The sequence below is a fragment of the Geotrypetes seraphini genome, chromosome 5 (genome assembly GCF_902459505.1).
Source record: "Geotrypetes seraphini chromosome 5, aGeoSer1.1, whole genome shotgun sequence".
Lineage (NCBI taxonomy): Eukaryota > Metazoa > Chordata > Amphibia > Gymnophiona > Dermophiidae > Geotrypetes > Geotrypetes seraphini.
In genome coordinates this window covers 51,598,196-51,626,014 of record NC_047088.1, presented here as the reverse complement: position 1 = coordinate 51,626,014, position 27,819 = coordinate 51,598,196, and the positions used below count along the sequence as shown (strand labels likewise).

General features: G+C 40.7%; 1 protein-coding gene across 6 annotated transcripts in view; it reads left to right on the top strand.

The window, feature by feature from the left end:
- Positions 1-27,819, top strand: part of BRWD3 (bromodomain and WD repeat domain containing 3) — a 286,770-nt gene that overhangs the window by 46,108 nt on the left and 212,843 nt on the right. For all 6 annotated transcript variants that reach the window (XM_033944590.1, XM_033944589.1, XM_033944588.1 and 3 more), the window contains 3 exons: positions 6,203-6,273; positions 24,272-24,372; positions 27,102-27,142. In XM_033944590.1, coding sequence (XP_033800481.1) covers positions 6,203-6,273; positions 24,272-24,372; positions 27,102-27,142 — 213 coding nt within the window. The remainder of the gene's footprint in view (positions 1-6,202; positions 6,274-24,271; positions 24,373-27,101; positions 27,143-27,819) is intronic.

Below are 27,819 nucleotides of genomic sequence, written 5' to 3'. Positions count from 1 at the left end.
CTGGAGTAAGTAGCGTGTACACTTGAATAAAATGTATAGTCCCTGGCTATTGGGTTTAAGTGTCTCAGGGGTCCATCAAATCACCTTCCCTATATAAAGCCTTTAGGCTCTTTCAGTCAGCTTTACTATAATTTGTTGCATTAGCTGAATTATCCAAAGAAGGATTCATCATCAAATTAAAGTCTCCCCCAAATTATTAAATGACCTCTATATGTGATTGTATCAGTACTCTCAATTCATCAGAAAAGGCCTCCTGGTCCGAGTTGGGAACATACACTTTCACTAGAGCAGTGGTTCCCAACCCTGTCCTGGAGGACTACATCCAGTCAGGTTTTCAGGATAGTCCTAATGAATATGCATGAGACAGATTTGCATGCCTGCCACCTCCATGATATGCAAATCTCTCTTATGCATATTGACTGGCTGGTGGTCCTCCAGGCAGGGTTGGGAACCACTGCACTAGAGTATATAGGTTGTCCTCCAACTCCACTTTCACCAGCAGGTATCAACCCAACTGGTCACTGATGACCTCCTGCACCTTGGGCTGGAGTGACCATTCAAAAAAGATACCCACCCTATTTGTTTTATTACCCTTCCTGTTAAAGGCAAAATTCACATGGGGGTACTTCTTATGAGAAAACAAATGTTCATGGCACACCCAAAAGTGCGTCTCTTGGACAAAAACTAATGCCCACTCTAAGGCGATCTGCCTCTTTGAAAAGCAGTTGGCATTTGAGAGGGAGGTTAATTTTGTTATACTTTCTTTTTCAACAAAATCATCTTTCCCATTGATTATTCACAATAAACTTTCTGTTTTTCACATACCATTTCGCCCCTCATAACTTTTGGTATTTTTCACCACCTTTACACCATTGGGCACTTTCATCCACAGTCCATTATTCACAGGTGGCCCACACTCGACAGGTACAATTCACACCTCATTTATTTTTCAATAGGACCCCTGAGGAAAGAGTGTTTCTCCAAAACACGGGTCCTGAGAGCCATCCTTTGGAAATATTTTACTGACTTTTAATAAAATTCCTGCAACTTGTACATTCATCTCTGCAGTTTGTTTTTGTTTTTTGGTTCAAATCTAACTACCACATTATTCTGTATATCTAATTTAGCAAAAACAAGTGTTTCCAATCTCGCAAATGCTATCAGTAAGATTTTCAAAACAGGATCTTGAGACCTTCATTCGATGAAGAATTAAACTGTAGGACACAGAAAATAATTTTTTCTCTGTCATTCAAATTAGTATATTAAGAAATAAATTTCTCTTGGTGTAACAAAAATATCTCTGGAATCAAACCCTTGTCCCCCCACCTTGAGCTATAAATAAAATTTCTCAAATTATCTCTAAAAGACTGAATCCATCAGAAAATCTACATAGCCTTTTGTCTTCTTTGACTTCACTTTTTTGGTTCCTGCAGTGGTAAAATGTACACTAGCAGATCTGCTAACATCATGTATTCAGTTCTCTTATGATCAAGCTGGTAGTCTCCTTCTCCTTACCTGCCCTGTCGCAGCACACAGCCGAACGGAAATCTTCCCGATGTCAGCGCTGACGTCGGAGGGAGGGCTTAAGCAAAGCCCTCCCTTCCTCCGACGTCAGCGCTGACATCAGGAAGACTTCCGTTCGGCTGTGTGCGGCTGCGGCAGGGCAGGTAGGAAGAAGGCAATGGCGAACGAAAGAGGGGGGAGGGGGCGGTCCGCCCCGAAGAATGTGCACAGCTGGTCAGGTCCCCCGATCGACCGACAACAGGCCCGGCCGACAAACCTCCCTGCCCTGTAGCCGCGAATCTAAATTACCTCTTACAGCAGCTTCAATAATCCAGCTGCTGTAAGAAGGTAATTTAGATTCGCGGCTACAGGACAGGGAGATTTGTCCGACCGGGCCTGTTCTGTTGTCGGTCGGGTGCAAAAGCGCCACAAAGGTGGAGGCAGGGAGGGAGGAAAGGTGGAGTGGAGAAGAAAAGACGCTTAAGGGGGGAGAAGGCCGCTGAAAGCACATGTTGGAGCAGGGGATGAGAGGGAGGGAGAGAAGGGGAAATATTGGACAAGGGCAGAAGGGATGCTAAATCATAGGGTGACAGGCAGAGAGAACAACAGGAAAAAGAGTGGAAGCAATCTTGAACCCTGAGGGTGAGGGCAGAGAGAGGTGGTGAGATGATTGATCATGGGGAGAGGGACAAAAGGGAATAGAGATGGGATAGGAAGATAGTGGAAGTAAAAGGACAGGGAGATGTATGTTTTTAGATGTATCTAAATAAAAATAATAACAAAAAATTTATCTTTTTTATGTCATCTTAGCATATTTTATGCTGCAGAACGAATTATTTTTTTTTACATGTATTCCTATGGGAAAACGCGTTTCACATAACGAACGTTTCACATAACAAACTTGCTCCTGGAACCAATTAAGTTCGTTGTGTGAGGCACCACTGTAGCTGCAATTTATTCAGCCTTTCTTCATACGGGAGGTCTTTGAGTCCCGAGACCATTCTGGTGGCCATTCTTTGAACCGACTCAACTCTCAGCACATCTTTTTGGTAATGTGGCCTCCAGAATTGTACACAATATTCCAGATGAGGCCTCACCATGGATCTGTACAATGGCATTATAACTTCGGGCTTCCGGCTGATAAAACTTCTTCGGATGCAACCCATCATTTGTCTTGCCTTTGATGAAGCCTTCTCCACTTGATTGGCAGTCTTCATGTCTTCGCTAATGATCACCCCCAAATCACGTTCCGCCTTGGTCCTAACTAAGGTTTCACCATTTAGTGTGTAAGTTTTGCATGGATTCCTGCTGCCGAGGTGCATGACCTTACATTTTCTAGCATTGAAGTTTAGCTGCCAAGTCGAGGACCAGTGTTCCAATAGAAGTAGGTCCTGCGTCATACTGTCTGGTAAAGTGTTCTCACTTACTATGTTGCATAGTTTGGCGTCATCGGCGAATAATGTGATTTTACCCTGAAGCCCCTGAGTCAGATCTCCCACAAATATGTTGAAGAGGATCGGGCCCAAGACCGAGCCCTGAGGCACTCCACTGATCACCTCCGACGTTTTTGAAGGGGCACCATTTACCACCACTCTCTGAAGTCTACTGTTTAGCCAATCACCGACCCATGTAGTTAACGTCTCTCCCAGTCCCATTGATTTCATCTTGTTCAATAGTCTGCGGTGCGGAACGCTATCAAAAGCTTTACTAAAGTCCAAGTAAACGACGTCTAGGGACTCACCCACATCCAGTTTCCTTGTTATCCAGTCAAAGAAACTAATTAGATTGGATTGGCAGGACCTGCCCTTGGTAAATCCATGTTGGCGGGGATCCCGTAGATTCTTCTCGTCTAGGATCGTATCTAATTTATGCTTAATTAGTGTTTCCATGAGTTTACTCACTATGGATGTGAGACTCACCGGTCTGTAATTCTCAGCCTCTGTCCTGCAGCCCTTTTTGTGGAGTGGGATTACATTGGCTGTTTTCCAGTCCAAGGGGACTCTTCCCGCCTTCAAGGAAAGATTGAAGAGCACAGACAATGGCTCTTCCAGGACATCACACAGCTCTCTAAGCACCCTGGGGTGTAGATTGTCCGGTCCCATGGCTTTGTTCACTTTGAGTCTTGATAGTTCGCAGTAGACGCTGCTGGGTGTAAACTCGAAATTCCAGAACGGGTCATCTGAGCTATGCCTTGCTTGCAACTGTGGACCGGACCCTGGCGCCTCGCAGGTAAAGACTGAGCAGAAGTATTCGTTTAGTAGTTCGGCTTTATCGGAATCTGATTCTGCATAAGTCCCGTCTGCTTTCCTAAGGCGTACTATCCCATTTGTGTTTCTTTTCCTATCACTGATGTACCTGAAGAAGGATTTATCCCTTTTCTTAATGTCCTTTGCTAGATTCTCTTCTATCCGAAGCTTGGCCTCTCTGACTGCCGTTTTGACAGCTTTGGACTTGGCCAGATAGTCTTCTTTTACTGCTCCTCTTCCTGAGTGTTTGTAGGAAACAAATGCTTTTTTCTTTTTCTTAACGAGGTCCGAGATTTCTGTAGTGAACCACTGGGGTCTGTTATTCCTCCGTCGTTTGCTTGTTGTTTTTATATAGCGATTTATTGCTTCATGTAGGGTAGATTTCAGGTTTGCCCACATAGCCTCTACATTATTGGTTTCGGCATGGTCTTGCAGTGCCCGATGGACGAAGTCTCCCATGCGTTTGAAGTCAGTGCCACGAAAATTTAGGACCTTTGTTGTTGTGGTCGATCTGGAGAAACCCTTCCGAAGGTTGAACCAAACCATGTTATGGTCGCTGGAGGCCAGTGTATCACCTACCGAAACTTCCGATACGCTGTCTCCGTTGGTGAGTACCAGGTCTAGTAACGCCTGGTCCCTAGTGGGCTCCAATACCAATTGTTTGAGCCGTGCACCCTTTATGGAGGTTAACAACCTTCTGCTGCCGCTAGTTTGTGCGGTAAGTGCATTCCAATCTGTATCGGGCATATTAAAATCCCCTAACAGTACTGTGTCCCCAAGCAAGGTGATGTTTTCAATGTCTTCGATTAATTCCATATCCTTGTCTACCTGTTGTCTTGGAGGTCTGTAAATCACACCAAGATACAGGCATTTTTCATTTCCTCTAGCCAGGTTCTCCCAGAGGGATTCCCTGGTATACTTGACATCTGTGATTATGGTAGTTTTGATGTCTTCTCTAGTGTATAGAGCTACCCCTCCTCCTAACTTGCCCTCCCTGTCTCGACGAAGTAAGTTGTAACCCGGTATAACCATATCCCACCCGTGTGAGTCCGTGAACCAAGTTTCAGATATCGCCACTACGTCTAGGTCGGCGTTCATTATTTCCGTCTCTAAATCTAGAATTTTATTGCCCAAACTGTGTGCATTGACGTACATAGCTCTCCATACCTTATGTTTGCTAAGTCCCTGTACAGAGTTTCCCGCCTGAGTTAGTGTGACCCCTGATGTATTGTTTACAGTGTGTACACTTACCTCAGACTCAGAGTGGTGACTCACCTACTCAGGATAGTTACTTACTGCTCCAGAGAATGAATGGATACCCTCCCCCAACTTACCTAGTTTAAAGCCCTTCGAAGTAGGCGGGCTAGTCGACGTCCGAAGACGTTCTTACCTCTTCTGGTCAGGTGGAGTCCGTCTGGTCCCTGAAGTCCCTGCAGTGCCTCTCCATGGTCCAGAAATCCAAAGTTCATCTCCCTGCACCATCCATGTAGCCACTCGTTAGTCCTCTGGATACGCTCCTCCCGGGCTCTACCCTTACCTCTTACCGGGAGGATTGATGAGAAGACCACCTGCACTCCCAACTGCCTCAGCTTCTCACCCAGGGCTCCAAAGTCTTTGGGTATGGTCTCCGGGGTGTTCCTGGCAGTGTCATTCGTCCCAACGTGGATGAGAAGCATGGGGAAGTGGTCCTGTGGTTTGAGAAGTCTATCTAGACAGATGGTGACATCTCGGATTCTAGCCCCAGGCAGACAGCAAACCTCCCTTGATTGTATATCCGGTCTGCAAATTGGTCCCTCGGTGCCCCTTAACATGGAATCCCCAATGACCACCACCATTAGGTGATGTTCTTAGACAGCAGAAGTAACCGGACACACAATCTTGCCCATCTTTCTGAGAGCTGGTTTTAAACTTTAAAGATACTGAAAGGAAGGGCTATGTATGATCAGAATATTATATTGGTTCCAAACTGTGGGAAAGCTGCTCCGTCCTTGTATTGTTGAATGATGTCACACACTTGTGTGTCTGATTAATCATATTGTCTACAGAGAGCGCCTGTTCGAAATTAACAACTTTGCTTTATCAGAGTTTCCTTTTCCACTCTTCAACATTTGCTAATGGGAAGCAGCTTTCAAAAAGAAGTCTCCCAGCCTTGTTTCTGGAAAGCCTGGTTTGTTAAAGATAGAATGGTATAAAGTTGTCCCTGAGGTTGGAACAAGATGCTTGGCAGCAGTAGAACATGCCAGCTATGCTACTAGAATAAGTGAATAAATAAAATGGTGTGCTCACTAATTAACAGGTAAGGATTAGGGATTGAAAATCTGCATTTAACCACATGCTGCAATGGAAGAAATTTACCTTGCCTTTCAAAAAACAGAAAAGTTTCACTGTATTCAGATATACTTCTATTGAATCCTGGCATATTAAATGTGTTTTCTTATGTTTCTTGATCTTAGGGATCGCCCATTGAAATTTACTGAGAGGTCCAGACCAGGGGTTCAGATTTCCTGTTCCTCATTCAGCTCCGGTATGTATACCAGTACATTACCATTTGGAGCATAGCGAGCTTTACTGAAATGGAAATAGTCATAGAAACATAAAATATGAAGTTGTATAATAACCTTGCTATTCAAGAAATCCATGAAGACTAACACCGAATGAAACATTTCAGTTCTTTGAAGCAACTCACTCTACTCTGTAACACCTCTGGACATGTCCAGAAATCCTCTTCTGTAATCCGCCTTGAACCGCAAGGTAATGGCGGAATAAAAATCACTGATGTAATGTAATGTATTGGGACAGTAAAACCTATTTAGTTTGTCCAATTTAATTTTTCTTTTGATGCTGCAGACCTCAAGTTTTCTTCATTTCTTTATAGCTAGGGATCATTTGTACTGATTCCAGGCTTTAGTGAATTTTGTAATATTTTATACTGTATTTTGTAAACCAACCAAAATTCAACAAGAGGCAGTTTAGCAAGGTATCCAAGTCAAACAAAATACAAAAATTACAATAATGATGTCAGTAGTCTAAAAATACATCAATTAAATACAGTTCTCTTTTTAGCCAAATGTATTTTATTGCCAAAAAAAAAAAAAAAGTATATATATTATACAAATGCAAGGTTCATACATTTTAAACCTGAACAGAACATAATCTAGATATGATTTAAAAACATAGAAATATTACTAACTTCTTGAATCCAATTCTCAATAGATCAAACAATATACTTAAGAAAATGACCAAGAATATAATTAGCTTCACTGAAGATGAGGAGTTGTGACTCTTTATGGCTCCCCCCATCAACTATTAAGAACATAAGCTCCAATATCGCCCATGATTTTCTCATTCAGGTGGGATATTACATTCAATCCTAGATCATGGAGTCAAGTTTTGAAAGGATTTCAAAATATAGATAGCATAATATAACTGGACCCTACTTCACCCCGATTCCTTAAATCCAGTTGTATCCTGCCATCTATATTCTGAAATTCATTCAAAACTTGACTCTTAAGATCTAGGAGATATTGATTGAATGTAATGCCCCCATATAGAAAGAAATGCTTTTTGTCTTTAGGATGCATTTTTACTCCATAAGATTCCTACAGCATTAAAGCATGAAATTTATTCCTCCAATACCAAAAGGTTGGTGGGTAATCCTCTAACAAATGATTTAAGAAACATTTATTTTCCTCTATATAGTATGGGGCTCATAATCGAAAAAGAAAAACATCCAAAAACCAGCCTAAGTCGGCATTGGACGAACATTTCTCAAAAATGTCCAAGTGCCGATAATAAAACCGGGTTTTGGACGTATTTAAAAATGACCTAGGCCTTAATAGTGCCACTCAACGTCCAAAGCTAAATGGGGCGTTTTGGGAGGCGTGTCAAGAGCGGGAGTTGAGCGGGATGTGGGCCGGCTTAGACTTAGTAGTACAGCATGTATAACCGAAAGTTTAAGAACAGAGTCTAGACGGAACTTGGACGTTGTGACTTAGACCATGTAAAACATAGTCTAAGTCACAAAAACCCACCTAAACTCACCAGATAAGCACTGCAAACACATAACACAGACCCCCACACACTACCCCAGTGATCACCAACCTCCTCACCCCCATAAAAATTTTATTCACAACTTTAAATTTCAGCCTCCAGACCATCATCACCTGTCCTCCTGGCATAGGAATGCCAAGTCGTCCAGCACAGAGTCAGCTTAAGTGGTCTTGGGGGTGGGTTAGGGACCCATAGAGAGAAGGACCCATGCCCATAAGCCCCTGTAATCACTGCATTGATACTGAAACATGCACTGCCCTATACACCCCCCAAAACCCTTTTGTACTGGCATATAAGTGGCTCCTGCAGCCATACGGGCTATTGGGGTGGTAGATAAGTGGGTCTAGGGGATTCTGGAGGTGGTTTGGGGGGCTCACCATCATCTTTAAGGGAGCTGTAGTGAGGAGAATCCATAGCACCCTTTTTGTGAAGTTCACAGCAGTGCCCTGTAAGGTACCCCACAATTTAGGTGGCATGTCTGGGTGTGCAGTCCATCACTTTGCAGACCCCTCCCACGTCCTACAGGGCTTGTTCTAGGTATTTTGGACTTGGACGGAAAGTTGGGCAGAAATGTGATATAAAGATGGGCGATTTAGCGGTTTGGACAATCAGATCGGCAGGACATATAATTAGACGATTTTCGAAAGTAAAAAAAACTTGGACATATCTTTCAAAAATGTGTCTTAGGCTCTTTTTAACTTTGGACGACTTGCAAGATGGACATAAACAGACTTAGACGTCCCTTTCGATTATGCCTCTCCACATGTTTTACCCAAAAATAACCTCTCCACAATTTCTGGCCCCAAATAGAATCAGTTTATGAAATAAAATTCTCACTACTTTTATATTCAAAGTATATCCCAAAACTCACTATAAATATGCTATAATTGCCATCTAAATGCATTCATTTTCATACAACACCATATACCATGGTAAAGTATTATCTCCTGTATGACATTTTAAAGAGGGTGGGGGGGTGGTGGTGGTGGTGGTGGTAATAATAATACTACCTGCATGAAAAGCTTGCTACTGAGAAAAAAATAAGCTTTATGGGGCACTTGGTATTAGCCTGACCCCTCCCCTTAGTGGCCATGGGAGAGACCTTAGGCGTCTGAGCCAATCAGGGCCTTAGGCCTCTCCCAGTGCATCCAAGAATGCACTGGGAAGTGGAAGGCCTGCCATTTTGAAGAGGCGGGCCTGCTGGCCGGAGGGACTGAGCATCCCTGGCATTCTTAACAAGGTATGGGATGGGGGGTGTCGGAGTTGGGAGCCACACTAGACCACCAGGGTAGGAGACCCTTTTGGCAGGATGGCGTGGGCATCCCTCCTGCCAATCTTCAGTATGGGGGGGCAGCATGGGGGATGGCGGGCTTGCCAGCAGAAAGGAGTTGGCATTCCTCCTGCCGATTTAATTTAACGGTAGGGGGGTAGGTGGCTCGGGGAGGAGGGGGAGGGAGGAATTTGGGGCGGATGGAAGGGAGGAATCTGGGACTCTCCTAGCCAGCTGAGCTGATCGCGGCAGGGGGAGCCCTGGTCAGTTGAGCCGGCAGGGAGAGCAGTAGCTGTGGACATGTGTTTTTTTTTCATTTCAGACAGGATGGAGGAGCTGTGCCTAGCAATTGCCCTTCTGAGCAAGTGCCAGGCCCAGTTCCTTCCTGCTTTTACCAGTGATGCACAAATAGCAAGCAACTCGTATAATTTGCATGCTATTGTGCTGAGAATCGCCAGTAAAACAAAAATCACTCCCACCACTATTTTTACCATGGTGCTTAGAGAACCTGGCCCTCAGTCCTTTTATGCTTAATGCAATCAAAACCCAAGAATTGGGCAATTCAACTGAGCCCATATTTCTGCTTATTTAACATACCCTAAGGGGCCAGTTTATTTACTTGCACTAAGATTCTCTGTTAACTATTGAGGGTGTTCCAGCACTTTGGGGAAATGCAATAATGCAGAGAGGTGATTGTTATTACACGTTAGCAGCATAGCCAATAGCTAAGAGTGCAGTTAACTACACCAGGGGTAGCTATCATGTTCAGTGTTCTCCCCAGGGCCTTTCAGCCGGGCGCTCCGCCCAGCTAATTTAGATGAGCGCCCGGCTGTAATCTCGATCGCAATCCTGCTGCTGCTGCCGCCTTCTGCTCAACATTTTTTTAAAAACCCTTCTCACCGGCTTGGAGATTTTTTATTTTTTTAATTTTTATTTATACATTTTTGTATTCTTACAACAATTATATTGTACATATTATACTCAATTATTACATGACATTTATAATTACAAATAAATCATCTTATCATGTGTAATAAATCCCTCCCCTATTTTCATTTCTTATCACCATATAATAAACAATCCCCTTCCCACTCTAATATAACTACTACCAATGTGCTATGAAATCTGATCATTAGAATAGCTAGTCAATGGTTCCCAAATTTTCTTAAAATTATGAAGATTTCCTTGTAACGCTAATACTTTTTCCATTTTATATATATGACAGACCGAATTCCACCAAAATGTATAATTTAATTTGGTATAATTCTTCCAATTTTGAGTAATTTGTTGCATGGCGACCCCTGTCAATATTAATAATAATTTATTATTATTTGCAGAAATCGGACTTTGAGTTCTCATTGCCGTACCAAATAATATAGTATCATATGAGAGTCCTACATGATTTTCTAATAATTTATTAATTTGGGGCCAAATTAATTTCTAAAAGGCATTTACACAGGGACAGAAAAAAATTAAATGATCTAAAGTCCCAACTTCTATTTTACAATGCCAGCATCTATTAGATCTAGTGCTATCTATCTTTTGTAAGCGCGTAGGGGTCCATAAAACTCTATGTAACAAAAACATCCATGTTTGACTCATAGATGCTGACCTTGTAGGACCAAATCTCCAGGACCAAAATCGTGGCCATTGAGACGCAGAAATTGTCTGTCCAATCTCAATACTCCAAATATCCCTAAGTCCAGTTTTCTTTTTTTTATTTAAAAATCCATATAACAATTTATACCATTTTGCGGCTTGGTGTCCCAAAAAATCCGCCTGGAAACAAAGAACCTGCAGACTGTATTGAGTATTAAGATCTTTCCATTCAGGGAACCCTGCCTGAATAGCTTGCTTCAATTGCATCCATTTAAAATATTGTGTTTTATTTAAGCCAAATTTATGTTGCAATTGTGAAAAACTAAGCATTGATCCTTCTGAAATAACATCATTCAATGATCGTATACCTGCAATTATCCATTGTTTCCAGACGATCTTAAATCCGCCAATCTTGATCCTGGAGTTTACCCAAATAGATTGATTTAATGATTTAGCAATTGGCTCTGGTGATAGATTACTAATATATCTTAACGTCTTCCAAGTATCCAGTAAAATTCTGTTATCTTTATATCTTCTAGGCATGTTTATACTAATTAGATGTTCTAAATGTAATGGGAACAGGAGCCGCCATTCTAAATATAACCAATCCGGTACATTCTCCATGAGATCTGGGAGGATCCAATACATACCCTGTCTTAGAATATAGGCTTGATAGTACCTATAAAAATTTGGAAAATTTACCCCTCCCTCCACAATTGGTCTTTGTAATGATACTAAAGCAATTCTGGATCTTTTCCCAAACCAAACAAATTTTGTAAGAATATTGTTTAACTTTTTATAAAATGACCCCTGAAAAAATATTGGTATCATACTCATTTGATAACAAACCACAGGCAATATCATCATTTTAATTGTTTGAACTCTTCCCCACCAAGAGAGATGTAAAGGATTCCATTGCTCGCACATTTCTGTTATTTTTTTTAATAAAAGTTTTTCATTTTCTTTGACTGTGTCTTCAATTGTATTTTTGATAATAATTCCTAAGTATTTTAAACCTTCATCTTTCCAAATAAATGAATATGAATCAAATAATCCTTTGGTACAATGAACATTAATTGGAAGAACTTCCAATTTATTCCAGTTAGTTTTATATACAGAAAATTTTCCGAATTTCTCTAGAAGATTAAGTAAACTTGGAACAGTATTCCCCGGTTCTCTTAAATATAATAAAATATCATCTGCATATGCAGAAAGTTTAAATTCTCAGTAAGAGAATGGGATTCCCTTTATCTCCTTAGTTTGATTAATTGCAATTAATAAGGGTTCCAGAACAACATCAAAAAGTAAAGGGGACAAAGGACAACCTTGTCAACTCCCCTACGCAAATTAAATCTATCTGATAAATTGTTATTAATATATAATCTTGCACCAGGAGAGCTATACAATGTCTGAATCATTTTAATAAAACCGGGGCCTATACCAAACCATTCCAGAGCTTGATACATGAAACTCCATTCCACTTTATCAAAAGCTTTTTCTGCATCTAAAGACACCATAAAAGCTGGATCATTCATATTTTTTGCTAAATTTAAAGAGTGAAATGCTAGTCTAGTATTATCTGATGAGTGTCTTTTAGCAATAAATCCTGTTTGGTGTACATCAATAATAAAAGGAAGAGCTTTTGCCAATTTACCATCTACATTTAATAAAGAGATAGGCCTGTAATTTGAAACCAAGGTAGGATCCCTGTTTGGTTTTGGCAAGACAATAATTATCGAATCAGCCATAGTACCTGATATATTCCCATTATTCATTTGATATTGATATAAATTTAATAAATATGGTAAAATAATATTTTGAAATGATTTATAAAATTCAACAGTATAACCATTACCACCCAGAGCGGATCCAACTCTAAGAGACTTCAATGCTGATTCTATTTCTTTTAAAGATATAGGATCTTCTAAACTTCTTTTTATATGATCCGGAACATTTGGTCCAATAAATGAATTTAAAAAATTTAATCCATCTTGTTCTTTATTTTCATAAGATTCAGAAGAATATAAATCTTTATAAAAATCAAGAAACTGTTTAAAAATATCCTTAGTGTTAGTGTGTGTAATGCCTTGTGTATCTTTAATTGCAATAATCTTAGATTTCCTTTTTTTTGCTTTAAGAAAATTTGCTAGTAATCTTCCAGCTTTGTTTGAATTACCATAGTACTGAACTTGCCTATAGAACATATCTTTCCTCACAAATTGAGAAGAAATCTCATTATATTTAGCTTTTACTTTTAATAACATTTGTAATGTATTATGTTCCCATTTCTCAATTAATTTATTTTCTAATACTTTAATTTGTTTTTCCAAATCAACAAATTGATTTTTAAGTTGTTTTTTTAATAAATGCTAAATATGAAATAATATTTCCTCTCATTGTTGCTTTAAAAGCATCCCACAATATCTCAGCATTTATATTATCCGAATTATTAAATTGAAAAAATTCATTCATCTTTAATTTAAGATCTTCCAGGAAGTTCAAATCCGCAAGTAAAGCATTATCAAATCTCCAAATTGAATTAAATTGTACTATATCATCATTCTGAAAGTCAATCCACACACCAGCATGGTCTGAAATTAAGATGGGATCAATAACTGCTTTCATTACACGCTGCACTATATTATTAGACACAAATATATAATCAATTTGTGAAAAAGATTTGTGGACCTGAGAACAAAAAGAAAATTCCTGATCATTAAAATGAAGAATACGCCATATATCAACTAAATCACAAGATTGAACCAAATTATCTAAACCTAACGATTTCATAATTCTACTTGGTCTCTTATCCAAAATTGGATCCATTACAGCATTGAAATCCCCTGCTACTACTAAATTAGAAGCAGCCAGTGGTAACAGTAATTGTTGAATTTGTTTGAAAAACTCCATTTGATTCGAATTAGGAGCATACAAATTGAATAAATCCAGGGTTGTATTTCCCAGAACCATTTTGATATGCACCCATCTTCCTAAAGGATCATAATTTATTATTTTAAAATCAGCATTACACTTCCTATTTATCAGAACAGCAACCCCAGCTTTTTTCCCCACAGCAGGTGCAAATAAACATTTAGAAATCCAACCCCCAGATAACTTCTTAGATTCAATCTCAGAAAGATGCGTCTCTTGAATGAAATATATGTCCACATTCTGCTTCTTAAGGAATGTTAACATTTTCTTTCTCTTAATAGGGTGATTTAAACCATTGACATTAATAGAATAAATTTTTATATCCATCTATTTTATGATTAAACTTTGACAAATACTTCTATGATAGTATACATGACCAGACCTCAGCACATTTATTAGATATATTTCCTTTCTCATCTCCTCTCCCCTTTCCCAATCCCCCCATCCCTTCCCTCCCAAAAAAATAAAATTATATTGAGACAATTCAAATTTTACAGTTCTTCCAATTTCAATTCTCATAAATACAGTAATCATCTGAACCCCCCCTCCCTCCCTCTACTTTCCCTCCCCTCCCCCCCACAATCATTGTCTGACCTGGAACACACATTGGTATAGCAGACCCTAAATCCCCTCCCCCAGGCAACTAATATCCCTCCATATTAATTTAACATATCCCAAACAGTCAACAATTTTTCCCCCTATATTTAAATATTTACTTACTTTATCCATATATATTCAATCATTCAATTAATATTTGTTGACATTAATATTGATAAATTCATTTTAACATTCTTGCATAAATTCTCTATATAGAATTCAATATAAATATTTACTGAAATAAAGTAAAAATATTCATATAAATTAATTAGTATCCTAAAATTCTTTACCTCCTTATTAATGATCCCTTCTTTAAAAATCCCAATTTCCTTAACTTAACCCTTTATTTAATAAATTCTTGTAATTCATATCAATTAGTATCTATATGAATATATGATAATAATAAAACTCATATTTAAATTAATTCCTAAAAAATTATAAACATATCTCTCTTCAAAGTAATATATGTCCTACCTCAATATTATTTTATCATATTTCAAATTCAGCTATAATTCCATGTATATTAAATATTCATTATATAATTTAGATATATTCATTCACACAGTTAATATTTTGATTATAGCATTAACACATTCGGGTTTTTTTTAAATTATTATTTATTTATCAAGTTTTCACATTTTACAAATCAAGTATCCACTTGTACAGAAAGTTGAAGAAAAGCAAGAAAATAATACGCAAGATTTAAAATACATAATAGTCAAATGAAATAAATGTTTAGCTTAAATTCAGCTCAAATCCTCCATTTAGATCCAAGAAAGATTAGGCGAACATATTAACAAATATTAACAAAATATTAAATCAAATATATAGGAAAACAAGATCCCTTTAGCTGAGAAAGGATACCATTTGTTCAATTGCACTTCACTTTAATTTCCCTTCATCCAGTCGAGTTCCTGCCAGCTGGAAAGGCTCAAAGAATACATATTTTTTCATATGGTATTGTATTACACATTTACAAGGGTGCCATAGAAAAAAAGTCCCTCCAAGAGATGTAACCCCTGGCTTCATCAAAAGAAATTCTCGCCTTCTTCTTTGAGTATCCCGTGCCAAATCTGGGAACATTAAAATTTTATATCCAAGAAATTATTTCATTTTATTTCTAAAGAAAAGTCTAAGCAACCAGTTTTTATCTGGTGCAAGAGCCACAGTGAGAAGCAATGTTGCCGGAGATGTGACCTCTCTATCCGAGAGTTCCAGCATTGCTGAAACATTAAGTGGTTGATTATCCTCCTGTGGTTTATAAGCACATAAGCATGGCCTCTGCCAAGTCAGACCATAGGTCCATCATGCCCAGCAGTCCGCTCCCGCGGCGGCCCCCCAGGTCAATGACCTGTAGTGATCTATTACTCAAGAGCATTTTGTCTTGTATAGTAACCCTCTAATTGTACCCCTGGATTCCCTTACCCTTCAGGAATTCGTCCAATCCCTTTTTGAAACCCAAAACCGTACTCTGCTCAACCACCCCCTCTGGAAGCGCATTCCAGGTGTCCACCACCCTCTGGGTGAAGAAGAACTTCCTAGCATTTGTTCTAAACCTATCTCCCTTCAATTTTTTTGAGTGTCCTCTAGTTCTTGTTGCCCCCGACAGTCTGAAGAATCTGTCTCTCTCTACCTTCACTATACCCTTCATGATCTTATAAGTTTCTATCATATCCCCTCTAAGTCTCCTCTTTTCCAGGGAAAAGAGCCCCAACTTCTCCAGCCTCTCAGCATACGAGAGGTTTTCCATGCCCTTTATCATTTTTGTCGCTCTTCTCTGGACCCTCTCGAGTATCGCCATATCTTTCTTTAGGTACTGCGACCAGTACTGGACGCAGTACTCCAGATGCGGTCGCACCATTGCCCTGTACAGCGGGAGGATAACTTCCTTGGTTCTGGTAGTGATACCTTTTTTGATAATGCCCAACATTCTGTTCCCCTTTTTTGAGGCCGCTGCGCATTGTGCTGCCGGTTTCATTGTTTTATCCACCAAAACCCCCAAGTCCTTTTCTAGGTTGCCTTTTCCCAATGTCATCCCCCCCATCGTGTAGTTGTACATCAGGTTCCCTTTCCCTATGTGCATAACTTTACATTTCTCCACATTAAAACTCATCTGCCATTTATCTGCCCACTCACTCAGTTTGTCCAGATCCCTTTGGAGTTTTTTACATTCCTCTACAGAGCTAACCTTACCGGAGAGTTTTGTGTCATCCGCAAATTTTATAACTTCACACTTTGTCCCTGTTTCCAAGTCATTAATAAATATATTGAATAGCAGCGGTCCCAGCACTGACCCTTGTGGGACGCCACTTGTGACCCCTTTCCAGTCAGAATAGTGTCCCTTTACTCCTACCCTCTGTTTCCTGTTTGCCAACCAGTTTTTGATCCATCTGTGTATGTCCCCTTCCACCCCGTGGTTCCACAGTTTCCTTAGAAGGCGCTCATGAGGTACCTTGTCGAAGGCTTTCTGGAAGTCTAGGTATACTATATCTATGGGGTCACCTTTGTCCAAATGTCCACTTATCCCCTCGAAGAAGTGCAGTAGGTTTGTTTGGCAGGATCTTCCAGTACAGAAACCATGCTGGCTTGTTCTCATCAGCTTATTTTTTTCTATGTGCTCACTGATACTGTTCTTGATCAGTGATTCGGCCATCTTCCCCGGAACTGAGGTCAAGCTGACCGGTCTATAATTCCCCGGATCACCTCTGGTTCCTTTCTTGAAGATAGGTGTAACATTTGCTATCCTCCAGTCTTCCGGTATTACCCCTGTTTTCAGGGATAGGTTACAAATCTGCTGCAGTAACTCCTCTATTTCGTTTCTAAGTTCTCTTAGTATTCTTGGGTGAATTCCGTCCGGGCCTGGCGATTTGTCAGTTTTTAGCCTATCTATCTGTTTGAGTACGTCTTCGAGGCTTACCTCCATGCACGATAATTTTTCCTCTTGGTCCCCCTTGAAGAATTTTTCCGGTTCCGGAACATTGGATGTGTCCTCTTTTGTGAAGACCGACGAGAAGAACGTGTTTAATCTGTCCGCCACTTCCTTTTCCTCCTTTACCACTCCTTTCCTATCCCCCTCATCCAGGGGTCCCACTTCCTCCCTCGCCGGCTGTTTCCCTTTCACATATCGAAAGAAAGGTTTAAAGTTCCGTGCCTCCTTTGCAAGTTTCTCTTCATATTCTCTCTTTGCTGTTCTGACTACGCGGTGGCATTCTTTTTGGTTCTTCCTGTGCTTTTTCCAATTTTCCTCAGTTTTATCCTTTTTCCATGTCCTGAAGGATTTTTTCTTATCTCCTACTACCTTCTTAACTTCTCTTGTTAACCATGCTGGGTCCTTTGCTTGATTCTTTCTGCCCCCTTTTCTAAATCTGGGTATATATCGGCTTTGCGCCTCGTTCACCGTCGTTTAGATGGTGATTTAATAGCTTTCACTGGCAAATAATAGACTTGAGTAAGTGGTGGTAATGTATTCTCTGGAATACCTAAAATCTCCAACATATAACGTTTCAACATATCCCTAGGTGTCACAGAGGCTATCCTGGGAAAATTAATCAGTCGGAGGTTATTATTACGAGAAAAGTTCTCCAAAGTTTCCACTTTTCTACGTAAATTTGTATTATCTTTTACTAATGCATCACTAAGCTGTTTTGATGCTTTTAGTTCCTGTTGTATATTCACAATAGAATTCTTGGATTCGTCAATTTCAACCTTTATATTTTTTATCTCAGTTCCTTGAAGTATAATTTTATTTTCCAGCTGCAAAAGCTGGGGCTTTACAGACTTGGCCAGGTCAGCAACTAGGTCCCAAATTGAAACCAGTGTTACTTCTCTGGGTTTTTCTATAGCATATGAAACATTAGAAACTTGAATAGTCTCACCAATTGTTAGCTGTTCCTGGCAATCCTTCTGCTGGGCTAGGGTGATCCCTGATGTTTCCAAGTCCTCAGTGCTTCTTGGACTCACCTGAAAACTCAGGAAGTCCATCTCCTGGCTCCTCTCCATGTTCTTCCTAGCCTCCGAGGGTAGGTGCATGCCTTCTTCCGGTAGCTCCTCCACTCGTGGGGAGCTAGTAACCTGAGGAGGTGGGGGAGGTGCCCTAGCGTCGGGGCTCAACGTTGTCTCTAGCCCCAAGGAGATCGCCTCATTTCCGCTCCTCTGAGGCGTCTCCAGCGGGGGTGCCAACGCTGCCGGGATATCCTGCATCCGACGAAGGATTGCCAAAAGAGGACACCGCAGAACGCCGCGAGGCTCCAGCGGCGCTGCGACCTCTCCTCTTCGGCATGTTCGGGTGAGTAATTCCCCTCCAATAAAAATTTTAAACAGTCTCCTCCGGCGTGCTGCTCAGCCTCAGAGACCGTCGGCCATCTTGGATCTCTCCTAACACATTCGTTTTACACAATCTTATATCAAATCATCCATAATAAATTCAATATGAATAAATATTTGAATAAAATAGGTATCTTCATATCAATTAATAAAACTCTAAATAATTTCCTTCTTATTAATTATCCTTTTTTTTTTTAAATGCCCAATTCCCTATATTTATCTCCTTATTTAACCAATTATTGTCAATCATATCAATTAATATTAGCATATATATATATATTTGTAATAACTCTCATAAATAAATTGAATTCTTAGTGAATTAAGTAAAAATCATTTCATTCAATATAATATAATACTTAAATCAAAAAACCTTCAAATGCATTAAAAATAATCTGATCCAACATTAATCATCTTCCTCTTTATTCTTCTTTTCCATTTTCTTCTTTTTCCGTTTTCCTTCCTTTTTTCTTTTTCTTCCTTCAAAATGAGTCTTCTCTATTTTCTCTTTTTCCTTAAAACATTTCCTTCATGTAGACATTGGTTCCTCTTGTGATAGAAACTCTTTAAGTTTTGCAGGATCTTGAAAATACAAGGACTTATTTCCATTGGACACTCATTGTTGATGGATAGTACAAGCCATACGTGTATCCTTTTTCTTTTAACTGCTGCCTCAGCTTGAGAAACTGCTTCCTTATGTTTGCAGTAGGTTTTGCAAAATCTGGGACCAGCATCAACTTAGACCCCTTATAATTTAAATTTTTATTAGCTTTTGCCACCTTTAAGATTTCCAAAGCTTGCTGGAATCTTAAAACTTTAAAAATCAAGGGTCTGGGGCCAACCTGGTTTACTGATCTTTTTGTAGGGATTCTATGTGCACGTTCTATTTCCAACGGCCACTTCGAGTTTAACTGTAACAGTTTAGGTAATAAGTTCTCCAAAAACTGTATAGCGTCTCCCCCTTCAAGATTTTCAGCTAAGCCAAGCACTCTTATGTTCTTTCTCTTTCCTCGATTTTCCAAGTCCACCAGTTGATTTTTTAAGATTTCTACAGCTTGTCTTTCATCTTCACACTTTTGTGTGATAACTTCCAGCTGTTCGACTCTCTCTTCAATCGCTGACATCCTCTGCCTTTCAATCTGAATCTCCTGCTTCAGACTTAGTACTTCCTCTTTGACTTCCGATATTTTACTCGCATTGTCAGTCAGCATCAGCTTGATTTTAAACAGCTCTGCCATTATATCGGCTTTGTCAGAATATTCTTCACTTTCTAGTGGGATCGGCACACTTGACGGCGACACTGGGGTGACCTTTGATCTTTTCGCCGAAACACCCGATGTGCACGGCTTCTCCGACTTCCCCTGCCTTGTAGTTGCCATTTCCGATGCTGTTTTTACTTATTTATAACGCGGGTGAGCGAAGCAAAACCAACTTTTTCTTTCAGTTAGTTGCCTGGGTTCGAGGAGCTCCGCGGTTATGCCACCATTTTGCGCGCTGCAAGCCACGCCCCCTTCCCGGCTTGGAGATTTACCGGGCTGACTCGGCACAGCCTGAATCGCAGGAGCCTGACTTTTTTTTTTTTTTTAGTTTTTAACGCCAGCAAGCAACTTGAACCCATGCTCCGGGGCTCTAACATGTGCATGCCGCTTCTCTCCGAAACCGGAAGTCACGTCCTGAGGGAGGAAGAGAAGGGAAGTCGGCATGCACACGCCCCGGAGCATGGGTTCGCTATAGGAGACAGGTCAGCTTACAACTTGCTCTTGCTTGCTTCGGGCTTTCTTCGCTGCCGGATCCTGCCTACTTTCTGTTTCCGAAAGTAGGCAGGACCCGGCAACGAGGAAGGCCCGAAGCAAGCAAGAGCAGCGAGTTGTAAGCTTCCTTCCGTTGCTGACTTATGGAAGATAGGTCAGCGATGGAAGGAAGCTTACAACTTGCCTTAGTCCAGCCCTGCACAACATGCGGCCCAAAACGGATTTCACTGCCGATATGGCTCTCACTCCGCTCTCCTTTGAAGATCAGCTCAGGAGGCAAGATTTAGCCCGAGATCAGACGAATATTAAAGGGCATTTGAAGGCATCTGAGCAGATTGAGGAGAACATGTCCTGTTTTTCCATGCCTAAAAATACCACCTTGTCTAATGTAATCTCTGATCAGATCCTTAAGAGTGATGCAACTATGTATGCTGGACAGTCTCCTCCAGTAAACAGCTTTAAAGCCTGCAACCATACAGAACCAGATGGTCAAAGGGCTCCGAAGTGTAGTATTGCCAAGGGATCTGTCTCACAAGTTTCTGACGCTGGCAGATGTAAGCACAGCACAAGAAATAGAGACTTGTAGCATTATGTGTAGAAAGCTGATGCATAATGAATTTACTATTACCCATGTAATAGTGCCAAAGCAGTCTGCTGGACCAGACTACAGTACAGTGATATGGAGAATGTGGAAGAATTATTCAGTGTTCAAGATCAACATGATCTCTTCACAGAAGAAAGACGGAGAGAAAGAGAGAGGCCTAGACCAAAGGGGAAAGACAGGAGGCAGATACTGGAGAGGGGGGAGAGAAGGGAAGGAGATAGAGATGTCAGACTATGGGGTGGAGTGGGAAGGAAGGAAGAAAGGAAAGGAGAAGAGAGAGATGCCAGAGCATAGGGGTGGAGACAAAAAATGGAGAGGGGTTGAAGCTGAAATAAATCATGTACAAAGGAGAGAAAGGGCACAGGATATAGAGTTTATTGAAGGGACATAGAAAAAGGGAAGATACCATATGGAACAGAGAGAGGGCAGACACTGGATGGAAAAGGCAGAAAGGGTGGACAGTGGATGCAAGGGGCAGAGATAGGGTGGACAGTAGATGGAAGGGATAGAGAGAGGGTAGAGGCTGGGTGGAAGGGGCAAAGGGAGAGGACAGATGTTGCATGGAAGGGAGCGAGGACAAATGCTGAATAGAAAGAAGAGAGTGAAGAGAAGATGAATAAAGCAGAAACGACAAAAGGTAGAAAAAAAATATTTTTGTTGCTTTACGTAGAATCAAGTAGTATTGTAACTGTATTGATTAAAATTTATCAATAGGAAATGGAAATAAGGCAATTTTGGGAGGGAATAAACCCCTTTCCTCAGGTCAGGACAGGATACCATAACAGCAGTATACTGTACTGTCTTGAAGAAAGATTTGGCCTCTGAAAGCTAATTGAAAAATGGATTAGTCCAATAAAATGGTATTTTCATATTTCTCATTATTTTATTTCTATTTGTTAATTTGTAAAGTGGTGACTGTTATGTAGAAGTTTTTTTTCAAATTTACATCTACTGTCTTTATATTTTGCACAGTATTAGGGGACATGTGTCACTGTTTCTGTGGTGTTGCATTGTATGCAGAGTTTGGTTTCTTGGTTTAGTTTAACTTTTGTCTACATATTTCTATTTTTAGTTTGTGATTATTCCATATTGGGCGAGGGTGTATCTGTATTCTGTGTGTATGAAAAGGACATGGCTTTCTGTTAGCATCGACTACAGGATCAATTGACTGTGTAGGATGTGGTTTGTTTAGTTTTACAATGCGTGTGTTGGTGTTCTAGTGCTCACTGCAATGTTTAAGATGCTGCCTTTTCCTAGATGCACCCTTATTGTGTGACTCATGGATTATTACTAAAAATATCTTTTTTTATATAGAGGAGGGGGTTGTTAAAAAAATTATTAGCACTGGCTGTCATATATACTAGGTACACCACTGGATTTAATGACTCTATTCTAACTTTACTGTTGACGTAGGTGTTGTCCCCCCAACACACAGACACACATTATAAAGAATTAAATTAAAGTTGTATTATCATCAAGTAGCTTTCAAATGACATTATAAGTAAATAAAAATAAAATATTTTTAATACATTGCTAATTATTACCTGCATCTTTACCTATACTATTTTGCCCTAGTTCTTACTTTGCACTATAACAAAATAAAAAAGAAGCAGATAAAGATCAATCACACAGGTGCCCTTCAAGGCTCAGTAACACCTCTCCATAAATTATGTGGAAGAGGTCTGGAAGTGGGGATAGCATCTATTTCATATCCTCAGTGAGACCTCAGGAAGGAACCTAGTGATCAAAACATTATTAGAGGTGTTGTACAGCCATTTCTTGTATGACTGGATGAGCTATATTTATCTTTTTTTTTTAGTTGTTTAAATTCATGCAGAAATAAATGGTTAGATTGAACCTAATGATTAACGCATTTCCCTTTTTTAAACCTCTATACTATTTGAAAGAGGGTGAATATTTAATTATTCACTTCTAGAATTGGATACTTCTTAAATTTAGTAAAAATATTCTGGCACAAGTGTCAAACCTTAAAAAAGGAAGTCATATCGAGCATTGGAAAATAATAATAATTAACTAATAAAAATAGTATACATTTAATTTTCCCCACTACCAAATTTCCCCGTCCCGCCCCACCCGGCTACTTTTTCATGCCACCCGGCTGGAAAAAATTTCTGGGGAGAACACTGATGTTGTCTGCTATATTAGCATTTAATGCCCCCACCCCCACATTACCCACAAAATCACAGGCCATAGCTTTAGTGCTTAGTGCTGATATTCAGTGGTACTAACCAGTTAAGTGCTGCTAAAAATCAGCAGATAGCGCTGCAGAGGCAATTTAACCAGTTAAGAGCATTTCTTGCCAAGTTAAATCGCTTTGAATATTGATCCCTGGTTTTTATGCACTAGGCTTTATGAATACTTTTTAACATATCTAGGCTTTTCAAAAGGGACATCAAATAAATGCTGGTTCAGAAACCTTACTGCTGATACACTTTCTCATTTACTGTTTAATATAAAATTCTCAGAATTTGAAAAAACCTTACTTGTAAGATTGTGATCTGGAGGTCCCTTGTTATGAAAGCATCTCCCTTGAACTTATAGTAACCAGTTAAAAGGATAATGTCTCTAGATCTTTAACATTTGGTGGTTTAGTCTGTACTACTTGTAAAATATGAATTGCTTGCCTTAGAAAAAGTGAAATAAAGTTCTAAAGTGTTATAATAAACTTAGTCAACTGGTTACCAGGTAATACATCTTGAAGAGGAAGGTATTATGTGCTCTGTGGCTTTCTACATTGTTGCTGTGTGAGATTAACTGTTGGTTTTGCTGCTTTGTTCCTCTATCTAAGGAAATAAATAACTGAACAAATTAAAAAAACCCTGTGTAAATACAAAGCTGGTACAGTTTTTAGGTAGAATGATACTCTTCTATGTTCCTCTTGCACAGCCAACCAACATTTTGAATCTAGTATGAGGGATCTTCAAAAAGTTTCTGCACTTTTATTTTTTTTAACTCTATTAAATATCTTAAAAGCAAATTACATCACTTTTCCACATAATCACTCTGTTTTGCCTGACTGATTAGTCGCCGTCTTACTACTTCTCCCTCCCCAACCATTTCCTATAAAAACATGAAAGTGCGGAAACTTTTTGAAGAATCCTCGTACAATCACTATAAGGGAAACAAAAATAAAAAGGCCTAGACTGTGGGACGTGCGAGTGGCTTCCGAATTATATAAGGCTTTTAAGCAGCAGTAAGATCCAGAGCTGCTTAATCTTTCTAGCCACTACTGTTTAAATCAGTGGTTGCTTTACATTCTTCTAATTTCCTGAGAAAGTACTTGTCTGAAAGTAATACATGCAGTTATTCTCTTCTTTCCAGTGGTTCTGCTTTTTTAAATTTCTTTTTGATGTTCTATAACTAAACTTTTGCCTTGTAGGTGGTATGTTCATAGTAACAGGTAGCACAGATCACGTGATAAGAATATACTACTTGGGTTCTGAGTCCCCTGAGAAAATTGCTGAATTAGAATCGCATATGGTAAGGGAACTGGAAAATAACTTGCATATAAGTAGTATTATTGTTGTTGTCATTGCTTCCCAACAGCATCATTTAATATACAGTTGTAAATTCTGAAAATAATGACAATGGTATTCTTAAATTATTGTGTTTGTGTTTATTCAGCCAGGCAGTGATTGCAGCTTGTGTGTTTCTTATATATTAGGCTTTAATAAACTAGATTTACACTGTGATCATTCTCAGTAGGTTACTGATTTTCAACAGAAGCACTCTTAATAAAATATTAAATTTCATTTTATCCCAGGACAAGCAGGCAGGTATTCTCATTAGTGGGTGATGTCATCCGACAGAGCCCCGATATGGACGTCTCACAAGCATGTCTTGCTTGAAGAAACTCAGAAGTTTCGAGATCCCCGCACCGCGCATGCGCCAGTGCCTTCCCGCCCGATGGTCTGGGCGTGTCTTCTCAGTTCTTTTTCTTCCGCGGAGCTAAGAAGTTTACTTCAATTCTGCGCCCATTGAATCTGTTTTTTGCCTTCTATTTTGCCGCGGGTTGGGTTCTTTTGGCTCTCCCATGCATTTATTTCTTTCTTAAAAAAAAAAACAAAAAAACACCCGCCCCATGACACAGTGTGGCGTCCACCTTCAAGGCCTCCCAGTCCTGGGCATAGTAGGAAGCAGGATGAGTTCTTCCGAACCCCCTATCAGGCCTGGGCGGCTTCTTGGGAGGCACCGACTCTTCCGCCTCTCCGATCGACGGCCTCAAGTCCGATCTGCTCCTTGGAGGCTTCTGGGGACCAGTATTCTCACAGACTGGCTCGATCCCCTTCCAGGCATCGAGAGGGGCATTGATCCAGACACTTCTTCGAGGCATTCCTCTCAGTACTCGACCGTCTCGCCTCAGAAGAAATTGCCTCGGATGGGTTATGCTGCTTCGACTGGGTCTCCTCCGGGCCCGGAGTTCGAGGACCCAGAGGTTTTTTACTCGTCCTGTTGCTCACAGGCCTCTGTGGAGCCCGAAGCCTCGTCTTCTTCTAGTCCTTCTCGGAGACTGGCGCTGGCGGACCAACTGTCTTTTTCCTCGTTTCTCAGACAGATGGCGGATGACATGGACATTACCCTCGATGCTGGGTCTCGATACTCCAAGGAGTACCTCAATACCATGCACTTGCCTCGTCCTCCGGCCGAGTCCTTGCGCCTACCTCTGCACAAGCTCCTCGACCAGACCTTCATGAGGTGCTTTGAGTCTCCTTACTCTATCCCTGCGGTCCCTGGGAAATTGGACGCTCGTTACCGCACGGTGCATCATAAGGGCTTCGAGGGACCTCAGCTTTCTCATCAGTCCCTCCTGGTCGAATCCTCGCTCAAGCGGTCTCATCCTGGCCAGGTCTATGCTTCAGTGCCTCCGGGCCGCAAGGGCAGAACCATGGATAAGTTTGGTCGACGCATCTATCAGAATTCGATGATGGCGTCTCGAGTCCTGAATTACAATTTCCACTTTGCAGCCTACTTGGAATTTTTTCTACCTGTGCTTCGGAAGTTCACACCGTACATCGAGTCCCAGGCTAGGTTTGAGTTTGAGGAAGTGGTTGCTTTGCTGTCCCAACTTCGGCTTCAGTTAATGCAATCTGCCTATGATGCGTTCGAGCTCTCAGCCCGAGCGGTGGCCTGCTCGATGGCGATGCACCGGTTGGCCTGGTTGCGGACCATTGATATGGACCCGAATCTTCAGGACCGCCTGGCGAACGTCCCGTGTGCTGGGGCGGATCTTTTTGACGAATCCATCGAGACTGTTACGAAGAAGTTGTCTGACCACGAAAAGTCCTTCCAATCTATCCTTAGGCCGAAGCCTAAGCCTCAGCAGTCTCGACCTTCTCGTCAGCCTCATTCTCATCCTGGAGAATCAGCTCTTCACACTCTGGACTGTAAACGTGCTTTGGCTTTCTACTTGGATCGCACCAAACCACACAGAACTGCTCCTCAACTTTTCGTCTCCTTTGATCCAAACAAGTTGGGATGACCTATATCGAAGCGCACCATCTCCAACTGGATGGCAGCTTGTATCTCTTTCTGCTATGCCCAGGCTGGATTACCCCTTCCCTGTAAGGTCACAGCCCATAAGGTCAGAGCAATGGCAGCCTCTGTAGCCTTCCTCAGATCGACACCGATTGAGGAAATTTGTAAGGCTGCCACTTGGTCCTCGGTTCATACATTCACCTCTCATTATTGTCTGGATACGTTCTCCAGAAGGGATGGACAGTTTGGCCAAACAGTGTTACAAAATTTATTCTCCTAAGTTGCCAACTCTCCCACCATCCCATTGAGATTAGCTTGGAGGTCACCCACTAGTGAGAATACCTGCCTGCTTGTCCTGGGATAAAGCAATGTTACTTACCGTAACAGTTGTTATCCAGGGACAGCAGGCAGCTATTCTCACGTCCCACCCACCTCCCCTGGTTTGGCTTCTCTGCTAGCTACCTGAACTGAGGAGACACGCCCGGACCGTCGGGCGGGAAGGCACTGGCGCATGCGCGGTGCGGGCATCTCGAAACTTCTGAGTTTCTTCAAGCAAGACATGCTTGTGAGACGTCTGTATCGGGGCTCTGTCGGATGACATCACCCACTAGTGAGAATAGCTGCCTGCTGTCCCTGGATAACAACTGTTACGGTAAGTAACATTGCTTTTTCTGCAGACAACTTTTAAGTTAAGAGCAGAATGTTTTTAACAGCTCTTTTCTTATTTTTTTAAGGACAAAGTTGTTGCTATCCAGTGTTGCAACAATGGTGACAGGTGAGCATTTAACTTAGATCTTGGCTATTTCTGTCTTTTTAATGAATAAGAGCAACTGTGTGTATGTGAAACCAACATAGACATTGGGCCTAATCACAAATTTTTATGAAAAGAGGTTTAGGATATCCCATAACGCATCTGCATACTAGTGACAGCATCCTCATATCCTGTAATTAATTTAGCTATAATAACACATAATAACACATGGAAGCCCACTTTATATAGCACATCAAGGTTCAGAATTAAGAACATGGTCAGGACATGCTTAAATCCAGTGATTATTTTACAGAGGTTCTTCTGAATGTGAAGCATTTTGTAAAATACTTATAAGCAGGTGTAGGAGTTCACATGTGCTTACCTATATGAGGAGCAGCTATTTTACAAATGTATGTACTAAGAACATGAATGGCAGAAACATGGCAGCTTCCATATAGAAATAGTGTCGCTTCCACATGTGGCTGTCCCATTTTACAAACTTAAGGGCTTTTTTACAAAGTTGCAGTAAATAAAAAATGGCGTATCCCAGGGAGTGGGGAGACATTCCACAGTAACTTTGCTATGTGTATACGTTACTCATGCACTAAAAAAATACAATTATTTTTTTGGTGCAGGAGGTGTTTTTGGAAGCAGAGAGGGGGTGCTTCTGTGCAAATCAGCACTTCACCATTGCTGTGCAC